We start from the raw sequence: 12,315 nt of genomic DNA on the forward strand, positions 1-12,315 counted from the left end.
CAATAATTTGACCTTCAAGGTCAAGGTCATTAATCAGTGATTAATTCTACTTGGAGGTCTTTTCCAGAGAATTGTTGTGTCCATGTTTAAAGACAATCCATTCATAAATAATGAATAATTATATGTAAAATTAGCAAAAATCAAGCAAAATTCAAACATTTAACCTTGAAGGTCCAGGTCATTTATAACAGAAGGTCAAGTTCAGTATTGTCAACTTGAATGTCTTGTCCATAAAGAAACAAAAAAATTATAAAGTTTTTGGACGGCAACTAGAACATGATTAGCAATAGCTCTTTTTTTCTTCGCAAAAGTTGAGTTGACAAAGGAATATAAATTTTTGTACTAACATTATTTGACAGACAAATATAGTTACACTAAATATAATAATTAAGTTACTATAAAGAAATATGGTTACACAAATTTGACTGTTACTTTAAACAAAGAAATTTAGTTAAACAAAAATCAATACTTACTTTAAACAAAGGGTCAGTTTCATATCTGTGCTAAGTAATAAATCATTCAATGTGAAAATAACTTGTCCAATCTGAGTCATCTGAAATAACAAATATAACAACCATTGCACATCTATATTTACTCTTATAAGCAAAACATCGTATGCACTAAAAAAAAAAATTTCACATCACAAGATGGGACCTACAAGTTATGAGCCCAGATATGTGTGACTTTTGACAGAACTGGCAGCCATTTTGTAATAATTTTTTCAATATGATTACAACAATGTTAATTATATAATTGATAAAATATGAAATTTAGAAAAGTTAACAGTTGATTTAGGTCAATCATCCATTATTTTTTAAGGGTTTTTTATCTGTATAACTGAAGATCATAGATTTATGAGAGATTCTATCTAATCTTAAAGCATATACACGATGACCTTTATAATGGTGACCAGAGTGACCTTCAAAATGGTGACCAGGGAAGGTCATGCATGTTATGTGTAACGTATCAACAAAGCTACCAGTACGTCAATATGATGCCCATCTGATATAACAGTACTTTAGAAACCACTCATACACTGACCTATTTGTTTTCTATATTTTCTCTATCCAGGTTTCAAGTTTCGTAACAGAAATATAAGCACTTTTCAAGTTATTGCAAAATTTCAACAGTGTCTGTTTGTTTTCGCATGTGTAACCTTAGAAACCGAATGAACACCATTTATTACAACACGTATTGCTGACAAAAAGAATAAAAAAATCCTATATTAAAGATCGTGAATGACTTTCATATTAACACCTTGCCTTTGTTTACAGTTTTATGTGGAAAAAAATGAATGAGTGTACCTGTAGGATCAATACTGACTTGAATCACTTGATTGAACTAGTTGTTTCAAATCATATTATACAACCTTATTTTATTCAATTAGTTCAATAAATTCAAAAGAGGTGTTCAATTGAAGGGATTCCACTGAGGTTTAAAAGGCTGTAAACATAACATTTGAATTTCTTACATAAAAGAGCCGGGGCACTATAAACAGAAATATATGCAAAGATAGTTAAAAAATATACTTAGAAATAAATTGAAAATCATAATTATTTTTATGCTTTTCTTAGCCTGATTTGAGTGAAATGTGTTTAAATGCTTTTCATGTGGGTTATTTTTAACAATTTGAATAATTATTCTAGACAAACAAAGTGAATGAATGATCTGAAATTTTGCACAAAGATTAGTGATCTAAACCTACATCAATGGTACATTTATCCGAAAAAAATATTTTCAGTGCCATCATGTCAAAAAACCTCAGTGGAGTCCCTTTAATGCATAGATCCCTGATCTGTTCAATTTTAACTCTCAGATTAGTGGATACAATAAGAATTTCACTACAACATTTTGTAAACAAAAGAGCACAATGTCATGTCTATCACTTGTGTCACTGATGTGTATCCATACTGTGTGATATTAAGAATCGGTGGCTATTTCAATTGTCAATTTTATTTACAATAACACTCAGATTGTATAATATACAAAAAAATGAGCAAATCAAATATGTTAACATGTGAAAGAAATAGAATGCTTTCACAAAACAAACAAGTATATAACATATAACAATATAAATTTATGTTTGCAAGCTGATATATCATTTATTAAAAACCAGTTTTTAGTTTTGTTCTAAACTTTAAAAAAAAAAAATGTTTAGTACTGTTTGATAGGAAAAAAAAAGTAATCTAATTGTGCAAACCATGGGAAATCATTGACATTGTCTGCACTCAAAGGGGCATTTGATTTACAGATAACTTATTCTAAAATAGATCACATGGTTAAGGGAATTTCGTTTCAGTACTCTGATTGGTTTTATTAATGGGGAAGGTTCTATGATTAAACAGCCTTTAGAGAATAATTTTAGTCCTAACAGTTAGAGCTGTTTACAGGTAAAAAGAATAATCTATACATTCCATGCTTTTTAAGATGATTTTTCAAGATGACAGGAATACATTGTATGTTTTACAAGAATATGTCTTACAAAAATATGTTTTTATAAGATCACAAAAATGCTTCTTACAAGATTGTCAATAATCCATTTGCAAAATCATGTTTTACAAGAATGTAAAATAAAACAATTTATCACATAACCGTGCCACATTTGCGACTCCGTAAAAATTTTATTGCATCACGGTGCATAAATTTTAACGTGATTTCATTTGCATTATATATATGTAGCATTAAGATGCGCAAAATGTTATACAATATGCGTGTAAATGAAAATTGTTTCTTTATCACTTCAAACGGTCTTTATTTTTTGGTTTGTGATAAATAGAATATTAAATTCGTGTAAGTTCATTACTAAATTTATTCAACTAGTTGAATAAAATTATATTATGCTCGCCAGAGGCATGCATAAAATAAATTTATTCAACTTGTTCAATAAATTCAGTATTAAACTTACACTGATGTAATATCCTGTATATATCAGTGTTGCAGTAGCTTAGAAACAATGGAGAGTTATATGAAACAATAAGTCTGGGCAGCAATTATTTTAATTACAATTAATTAACAATCAAATACTCTTCAATGTTCAATGAGAGTGACTGCATGGCCAAGTGGTTAACACATTGAACTAGTAATCTTAGGATTGCTGGCCAAGTGGTCTCATACCCCATCAGGGGTAAGCCATTATTTCCAAGAGCAAAAACCTTAACATTCATTGCTTAAAGTAATGAATGTTAAGGTTTTTGCTCTTGGAAACAACAGCTTAGTACTAGTTGGTTTCAAAAGGATTTGAAATTGTTTTAATAAGCTTATAGCTTCCAACACAATCAAACTAAAAATACATTCATATAAAATAATGTTCAAAATGAAACAGAAAATTGTGTTCAGTAACTTACAGTTCCTGTCATTCTCTCTTTAACATGATACACTGTGACCTTGACCCTGGTTGTCGGTTCAAGGCCACTGGAATCCCCAAAACCAACAGTCTTCAGAAAATGGGGATTGTTGTTCTTCTGAAAAAAGTAAAAGAAAGAATCCAGTAACACAGTATACCCTATTACCATACATCCAACATTTACAATATTGTGATGACTGATGAACAAAAGATATAACACAAGTTAATGTAAATGTTGGCCAAGAAGGAATAAAAGGACAAGACTAATGTTTAAAAGAAAACAGAAAATTGTATTCAGTAACTTACTGTTCTTGTCCTTCTCTCTTAGGATTGCTTGCACACAGAAACTTAACCTGCATTTTATTTTTTGCAGATCTACATCCATTGTTAAATGAAAGCAACTTGCATAACTTACATATATTTGAAAGTTTGTTGACATCTTGTTTTATAGTAAACTGATGACCAATATTGTGAATAGTTACTGAAGCATTTATAACTTATTTATTCCCTTTAAGGTTAGTTAGAAAGTCTTTATAGCGCAAGCAATAAATTGTAAAATATTTCTCTTAGAAAAGAACATTACAACTTAATCTTCAGTGGCTTTTACATCTGCAGCCTCACTGTCTTCCATAGAAATAGTAGAAAAAAACTCCTTCAGAAATAAGTACAAGAAATTGTAAGACAGTAGAACAGGGAACTGTAAGAGCGATAAGCCAAAAAATTGGGAGCAAAAATATCATTTGACTTTTACCTCTACCATTTCTGTATGGTTATGTTGCAGCCAGTTCTGTTGTTGAGGTGGAACAATAATGTATATAACAACAAATGGGTTCGGTGGTAACCCTGTAATGTCATTTGGTAAACCATCAATTGCTGGAAAAAAAGAGAAAAATATTCAACTCTCCTACTACTGATAATTAGTAATGAACTTATACTGTCTCTATATATTTAGAATTGTTCACTTTTCAGTTCAAGAATTTCAAAGAGAAATCATTATTGTACGGCATTAATTGGAACACACAGTGGCCATGGACAGATGATTCAAAGTCAATGACCTTAATCATTCTGCCATGGTGGCCTTGCAAATGACAAAATTTTGAGCTGCGTCACAACAAAACCAACATAGTGGGTTTGCGACTAGCATGGATCCAGACCAGCCTGCACATCTGTGCAGTCTGATCAGGATCCATGCTGTTCGCTATCAGTTTCTCTACTTGAAATAGAGTTGGTAAGCAAACAGTATGGATCCTGATCAGACTGCGCCGATGCACAGGCTGATCTGGATCCATGCTGATCGCAAATGCACAATGTTGGTTTTGTCATGACGCGACTCAAATTAAACCATATATACATGCCGAGACTAATCTCCATAGCAGGATCATCGGCTGAGCCTCCAGCCTGGGTCTCAAACTCCATTCCTGTATCCGAGGGCATCATGTGCACCATAGGATCCTTGCCAGTCTTGGACTGAACCTGTTCTCTAAGGCTCTGTAGCTGCATCTTCAAGCACTCATAGCTGGAAACATGTAGAGCCTGGATCCAGCCATCCCTGTCTTCCTCTGTCTTTGCAGAAAATGTATAAATCTCATCATCCCCCTCAAAAACTACAAAAATAGAAATATTTTTCTGCTCAACACTGGTTAAATATACATCTAGATTTACAATTTGTTTTTGACTTGTGTAATTTGCTTTTAACAGGTCACACCTATTTGAGATAAGCATTGACCTTGTGGTTGAAAGATCTGATACTTAACATACATTGATTAAATTGTAGCTATCCTTGGCATGAAGTTTACTGGTGGAAGATTCTTATTCCCTTTTATGACACTAGTACTGGCTTAGCTTTAGAAAGTGGATTAAAGTCCAAAACTTAAAGATCAAAAAATAGTGTTTATATTATCCAAGATAATACATGTATAAAAGTTTTCACCTATAACAAATGAGAAATTTTGTTGTTCATTGACATCCAGTTCTACAGTACATCTCTCCAAAACAAACACTCCCTGTGGATCATGTTTCTAAAAATATAATATCCAAACCATTATCAATAAAAAAGAAATTTCATTGAATGTTTCAGAAAAGTTTGAAAATGACATGCATGAAAACTATAGTTTGACCCCAAACTTTGGACATAATAAAAACTATTATTTCTTTTCACAAATTTAAATCTAATCTAGTACTGAAACAAAAGTTTTGATGAAAAATAGCCAAACCACAAAGATACTGACAATGTTTATTGAGTGATTTTTGTAAATAAGAATGCTACAAGTGAAACTGCTCCCTTCAGTTTTCTTATTTATGAAGAACACCTAACAAATAATTTACCTTGAAATGAATTCAAAACAGTGCAATATATACATGTATTGTATATAGCATCAATAAAATATAAGCTTACTTATAATCTTTTAATTATCTTTTTCTATCTTAACAGCACCTCATCGTGAGAAATTTTTAACTATATAGTGTAAAGGAGCAGATGACATGACCGCTAGGGATTTGAGTTACCTATGAGTGCACACTTAACTTGAATACCATAAATACAAACTCTGACAACTGTGTCAGGAAACTACTTCTTTATATAAGCGATCTAGATTTTTTTTTTGGTTAATTTGTTTATAACCTTGTGGTCACAACTTCAAATCCTGCACAGGGTGTGTTTTTTAAAGTGCAACAGCATTTTCTTATAACAAATTTTAAGTGTTTGTATGACTTTTATTGTTTAATGTATAATATTATACAGGTGTAAACTATCTGGCTAGTACAACTTCAAAGTTGCCATTTACAGTTTCTATGTAACAGTAAAAATTAAACTTACAAAATTCTTGTCCTTGAAATAAAACAGTAAATTCCCTCTGAGTCTGAAGTATCGCTCAACAAAAGCTGAAAGCAAATAAGCATAACATCACTTTAGTGCAGTAATGTTTTAAGTCCTTCTAAATTTAATAGGAGTTAACCAGTTATTGCACTAAGGTGATGATACATTCTAAATTCTATTTAATAACGAAAAATACTAAGATAAACAAGCAGTAAAGCATCTATAACATTTTTATTTATTTATTTATTTATTCTTTAAGTGAGACATTTCTAAATTTATTTTCCAAGCTCTACTTATATTTTGAATGCATATATTTCATTTTATCTGGTAATCTCACAACCATTTTGACCAAATATATAACAAATTACTCACAAACAACAAATAGATGATGTTTTTATAAAAGAGAAAAGTATAATAATACCCTCTCCTTTCTTGAAAAGTTTGTCATTTTTCTGCTTTATAAACAGAAATCCTTCTCTGTCATAATTATTTGAAGCCTGTTGTCCCAGATAGGCAAGTTCTTTACTGTTGAACCTCATTGTGCACAACTTTAAATGATGATCACCATTAACTTCCTGAAACAACAAGTTTATAATTCTTCCTTATAAACAATAAAAACAACAACATAGTTTAAGCTTGTTTGATTATCATACAGGAAATTAACAAGAGCTGTCAGTAGCACAGTGCGCTCAACTAATTACAGTGCTTAATGGTAGAACATGAGCCTGAATAATTTAGTATATAGTAATAATAAAGAAGATTTCTGTCAAACAAATAATTATACATGACATAGTTATGAGTGTTGCATATTGACCAACAATTTTTTTAAGTTCACAAAGGGTCATTTTTCATCAAGAGTTATGAGTCTAAGATAGTTACCTCCAATTATGATCCCAAAAGCATGTATGAATTATTACAGGGATATACAGTACTTTACTCAATACTTTAACTTTTATATATTGGTGTTGCTCTTATAACTTTAACCAAGAATTTTCTAAATACAGTAACACAAAGGTCAACAATTCAGTCAAAATTCATGCTAGAATTACGGGCCTTGTAAAGTACAAATTTTACCTTTATAATAATTTGACTGCAAAGCAGCCGAGTCTTTTAAGATTTTGAATAAGACGCATGATTTACTGCGGAATGACACAATTTATTTTGCAAGTCATCAATAAAAACTTAAGTACATGAAAACATTCACATATACATCATTAAGTAAAATATTAAATAATAATGAAAAATAATCTTAATTAAATAAAATAAACAGAATGATTAACGCATAATCATAATGTGTAGTAATCTGCTAAAAAGATACTTTATTCTCCTAATGTTATATAGATTAATAGTTAATATACCCATTTATTTAAACACCAATAACTACAGGCCCATCATCCCAATTTTGTGATTCATGCTGCCATTTAGGTTGATTCTACACAAGGGATTTTTTGGATGTATGCTCCCCCTTGTGTCACTTAGCAAAAAAAAAATTAATTGTTACAGCATATGACAGTTTTTGTACTGTAAGTTCATTGTTTGTTTTCTTTACTGTAGTAAAGTGTTAAGTACTGTGAACTAAGAGGAGTACAGTATAAGATAACTTTATACTTAACTTAGTAGTACCCTTACATGTTCCTGGTCATTTAACAGTGTCAAATTATTTAGCTTCATGTTTGAATATTATCTAACCTTGCATAAGGGCCCGTTAAAAAGCTGATCAGTGACATGCGTTCATAACTATGGCCATGGCCAGAAGGTTGATGATGGCCTTGAAGTATATGTAACAGTACAAAATTATTTATAGCGAGCTCGAAGAGCTGGCCCACAGGGCCTGCTCGCAAACTGAGCTTAACGGTAACGTGAGCACCTGTTTGATAGTGATGGTTTTGAAAACTTTCGTCCGAAGTACCGAATTGACACATCACAACTTTTTGAATTACAAGACAACAAAAAAAGCCGAAGTATTGAATTCTGATTGAAAACGGAAGCGTAGACTGGTTACCTGCGCACTTATGTGGGAACCATATTAGGACTGGGAACCAGAATAAACAGAAGCAGTGTATAAATACCAAATGACAATTTTACAACGGAAAATGTCAAATAAAAATGAACGATTATTTTATAATATATCACGGTAAAAGTTATTTGTGCTCGCTTTGAGGCTTTGCCTTTTTCATATTAACTTAATTAAGAATAACATTCTGACATTGGGGAAGAACATTCTGTAAATATCATACAAATGCAGACAGTTCTCCCAAAAAAATAAAACAATCAGGGCGGAAACGTCAGGAGAGAAGCTTGTAATCACAGGTACATGAAACAAACTTTTTTTAATGTTTTATATGGGCTGTATACTATAAATTTTAACGACTATTTGGAGAAATATCCTACCAAAATTTACTCTCTTAAAACGTAACAAAAACGTTGAACGTCTTCCAGTTTACCGACATTTCAAATACAACAAACATATTTAGATTTATTTAGCAAGTACCTTAAAAGATAGTTTATTAACCGATCTTTCCTTTTATTTACGGATTTACTTCCTCAAACTTAATTTGGCAGCCATTTTGTGTTACAAACCAAACGAGTCTTGTTAAATTAAATTTGATTGGTGTAGTCTACAAATTTCAACCAATGAAATCAGACCTTAATTTTAATGTTATGATCTATTGTTCGTTCCGAATACTTTCGTACTTGACTGTTCATGCCATAAATTTTCGCTCCCGGAATTAAATAAATCAAAATTATATTTTCATATTCATTATTTAATTTACGCATAACCAGATTTCTTGAAATACTTATGAGACTTAATTTTATTGATATTAATTAAATAGAGGATATTTGTTTAGTTCAGTGTAAGATCGGAATATATTTCACCGAGTGAACACCAAAATGTATATTTCACGAGTGGCGCAGCCACGAGAGAAATATGAACTTTTGGTGTTCACAAGGTGAAATATATTTCAATCTTACACTAAATTAAACAAATTTTCTTTTTATTTTATGCAAATAAACGTTTTAAAAGGACATTAAACCTAATACGTACAGAATGAAAAGCGCGCCAAATAATAATGCATCGTGACGTCATTTTCGACGTCACGTCATTAAGTTGGTACCCAGTATTGTGCACGCTGGTATTTCACTGAAACAACGTAAGGGGCTGAAATTTAAAACAGTGAAATTATCAAAGTGGTAATTTCACTGTTTCAAACAGTGAAATTACCAGTTTTATATCACTGATAAATTTCTATAAACCACCGAAAAGCATGTAATAAATGTTCTTATATAAGGACGTATACTACATCCCCGATACCATCTATCGATCTTCCAAACCCCTCGCGCCATAACATGAAACAGCTAAAGACTAAGGAGATATATTTCTGTTATAAGTTGAAAATATAAAACTTTGTAGCACTAAAAATTGTGACCAGGTTTTTTCAAACAGAAAGACCCTAGCTGAAACTATTTTAAACAATTATTATTTTATCCAGGAACTTAAATTATTCCTTGGTATATCAAATCAAGGGGGAAAACTATATTAAAATATATTTTATCAATCGGAAAGAAGTACAAATTACATTATAAATAAGGACGTATTTATGGTGGCGTTTTTCTGCCAACAGTCTGTTAACCACATAATTATCGCGTTACCTATCTGACTAACTAGTTAGTTTTCCTTTAACACGATAAATAACAGAGATAACACGATAATTATATATGGTTTACTGTTGGCAGAAATATGCCACCAAAATAAGCCACCAAGCATACGCATTATAGCCAAAATGTTTTTTCATCAACGTCCACGTATATTTCACTTTAGAACTTCGGAGAGTTGTGAAATGCAGCCCTTGGACTAAAACTTATTTACTATTTATTTGTAAAATAATTAGCTGACATAATCAACGCCTAATTAAACTCAAGTCGTTTATTTTCGTCTGTTAGATAATATTAGCTTTTTCGCTAGCAAATAGAAAACCAGCTTTCCTACAATGTAACATATTCCTTTATAACACTGGCGGTCAATTTGACCTAGGGGTAAGGTACATGCGGAAGTTGAAACAGACAGTGTTTGATACACTGCGTTTTACTTTACAGCAACTGTCTACATTTTGTACTTGGACTTTGAACGAATCTTGACATTTTTGTTTTCTTCCGTTTGTTTTAATTCCGTAACATCTTGCATATTACAGGATTATTAAATTCAAATAACCGGAAATTCAGGTAAACAAAAATTGGAAAAAAATGTTGTCAGAAAATTATTAATATGTATAAAATGACATATATTTAAGTAGTTAAGAAATACATCTACTTGGTTTTCACGTGCAACTAGAAATATGTTTGCTTTTGTGCCAAACTTGAGTTTTTTAATCACAGACTAATAGTCAATTTCATGCTGTTTTATTAACAAATTGCCTAAATATTCACGATAGAAATAGTATTAACGAAACAATTGTACATGTACAAAACGTTTTAGTTGTTTTTTTTACACATTTAAGCGTGTAAAAATTTTGATATAGATTCAAATGCCAAATGAACTTGACGAAATTCTTTCACGAAAGTTTCTATCTAGAACATATTAATTACTATTACAAATGTATCTTAACGAAACTGATCTGTGGATCAACAGTGATATACATGTATTGCCATTTTTTTCATACTCGTTACATATACATTTTCATTTGAGCAATACAAATTCTTTCTGACGTTCCTCTTTTATCGTTGTTGTTCTTTTTGTACTAAAAATGTTTTTTTTCTTTTCTTTCAGAAATCTACAAAATGCAGTGTAAGAGAAGATATACCCACTTAGTTGTCATTATATTAGCTTATGGTTTTCTCATCCTAACTGCCAGATGGGCATTCTTCACAGAGGTAATTGTGTAGTTTTATCGAATTTAAATATGAATATTTTCTTAGCAAGGTAAATGTTTCATTTTTTAAGTCAAAAGAAAAAGAAAAAAAAAACACGTCATTTGAAATTAATAGACAAATATCAATGACCTTATGCATTTTATCAGTTCAGAACAATATGCGAAATAAAAATGTAATACATATATTATATGCGTGATATTTGACACCCCTCTTACTTCTTGACGCATTTAAACTAATTAAATTTTGCAAATCCATTTCACACCAACAGATGCTACTTTTTATCCTTGTCAAGCAGGCAGCAATGAAAATGTAAAACGAATGTTGTTTTTACTTTATTAAAAACAACCGTTCTGAAAGTCGATATATTTACTTTATATTTCAAATAGATATTACTTCTTTTAGATGTGGACAGTTATGGGTTCAGAGCCTGAAGTTGACGGCGATCATGCGCATGCGCTCGATATTGATTTTGCCGTTCCTATACGGTCACAGAGACATGTCAAAGACAGCGATACGATTGCTCATAATTCAAAACTCGTGCCAGCAAAACATATGCCATTTAACATGCCGAAAGTTGCTCGAGTTCTCAAAAGTGACCATATATCCAGAATCAACAAACGACACCAGCTTTTACAGAATATCTTTACAAATTTTCTACATCCTTGAGAAGTGATAGAAAAGCTAAATGTCTGAAGTTAAATATTTGAATGTCTAGTAGATGTTGATTCAGAACCTTTCGGTGTTTTTGAAGAAAAGAAAGCAATGGAGCCAATTCATTATCACGACGTTATATGAAGCAAAGTTATCTTGAACAAGTTGTTGTCTAGAGGAGAACCGTACTTCCGTAGAGCTTATTATTGTGTCGGCTACACCAAGTTATGATTGCTACACCAAGTTGTGTTGGAGAGAAGAGATACATTATACGTATGTGTGATATGTTATTACGTATCAGACTTGTACGTCATGTCAAGTGAACTGAAATCAATTCAAGTCGATTCATAAAAAGCTTTGAACGAATGCGACTCAAAATACCAACTAGGTAGACGATCTTTAGGTGTTTGATTTTTAAACCCTTTCAGGACTGAGCTACTGGGCTTTTCAGATTTTCTTTTATAAATGCAAAATACAACATTGCTGATTATAAATAATAAATTCATATATAGTCTAAAGTGAATGATATTTTCTATGATAACATTGTATATAAACTGTGTCTGATAGAAGGTGTTACATGTAATTAAACCTTGAATAATATATTTATTTAAATATATCCAGCATAAACAAAACAATA

General features: G+C 31.2%; 2 protein-coding genes across 5 annotated transcripts in view; one reads left to right on the forward strand and one right to left on the reverse strand.

Annotated features, from left to right (window-relative positions):
* The window catches only part of LOC132724856 (inositol polyphosphate-4-phosphatase type I A-like), a 29,327-nt gene extending 20,552 nt beyond the window's left edge, over positions 1-8,775 (reverse strand). For 2 of the 3 annotated variants that reach the window (XM_060709813.1, XM_060709814.1), the window contains exons 1-8: positions 8,650-8,775; positions 6,580-6,733; positions 6,159-6,223; positions 5,274-5,361; positions 4,699-4,947; positions 4,095-4,216; positions 3,345-3,461; positions 474-553 (exon numbers count right to left, since the gene is read on the reverse strand). In XM_060709813.1, coding sequence (XP_060565796.1) covers positions 474-553; positions 3,345-3,461; positions 4,095-4,216; positions 4,699-4,947; positions 5,274-5,361; positions 6,159-6,223; positions 6,580-6,697 — 839 coding nt within the window. In that variant the 5' untranslated portion in view covers positions 6,698-6,733; positions 8,650-8,775. Of the gene's footprint in view, positions 1-473; positions 554-3,344; positions 3,462-4,094; positions 4,217-4,698; positions 4,948-5,273; positions 5,362-6,158; positions 6,224-6,579; positions 6,734-8,648 lie in introns of all 3 variants that reach the window. The other variant, XM_060709812.1, reaches the window with a different exon arrangement.
* Positions 8,039-12,195, forward strand: LOC132724862 (uncharacterized). 2 transcript variants are annotated; one of them, XM_060709820.1, is made up of 3 exons: positions 8,039-8,292; positions 10,924-11,027; positions 11,430-12,183. In XM_060709820.1, exons 1-3 carry the CDS (start codon positions 8,265-8,267, stop codon positions 11,691-11,693), a joined length of 396 nt encoding a protein of 131 aa, XP_060565803.1. In that variant the 5' UTR covers positions 8,039-8,264; the 3' UTR covers positions 11,694-12,183. The 2 variants fall into 2 exon arrangements, 1 of the variants encoding a protein (XP_060565803.1); XR_009624969.1 differs by lacking the exon at positions 8,039-8,292 and adding an exon at positions 10,224-10,379 and having other exon boundaries at positions 11,430-12,195.
* Positions 12,196-12,315: the final 120 nt, after the last annotated feature.

This window comes from Ruditapes philippinarum, unplaced genomic scaffold (assembly GCF_026571515.1).
Source record: "Ruditapes philippinarum isolate M1 unplaced genomic scaffold, ASM2657151v2 ctg4587_1_1_1_1, whole genome shotgun sequence".
In the NCBI taxonomy this organism is placed as follows: Eukaryota; Metazoa; Mollusca; class Bivalvia; order Venerida; family Veneridae; genus Ruditapes; species Ruditapes philippinarum.

Bases quoted from the DNA above. Each gene is read 5' to 3' on its own strand.
- LOC132724862 (XM_060709820.1), top strand. From the start codon at position 8,265: ATGAACGATTATTTTATAATATATCACG. The intron at 8,293-10,923 runs GTAAAAGTTATT...CTTTTCTTTCAG, and splicing joins TTATTTTATAATATATCACG to AAATCTACAAAATGCAGTGT. The intron at 11,028-11,429 runs GTAATTGTGTAG...TACTTCTTTTAG, and splicing joins GATGGGCATTCTTCACAGAG to ATGTGGACAGTTATGGGTTC.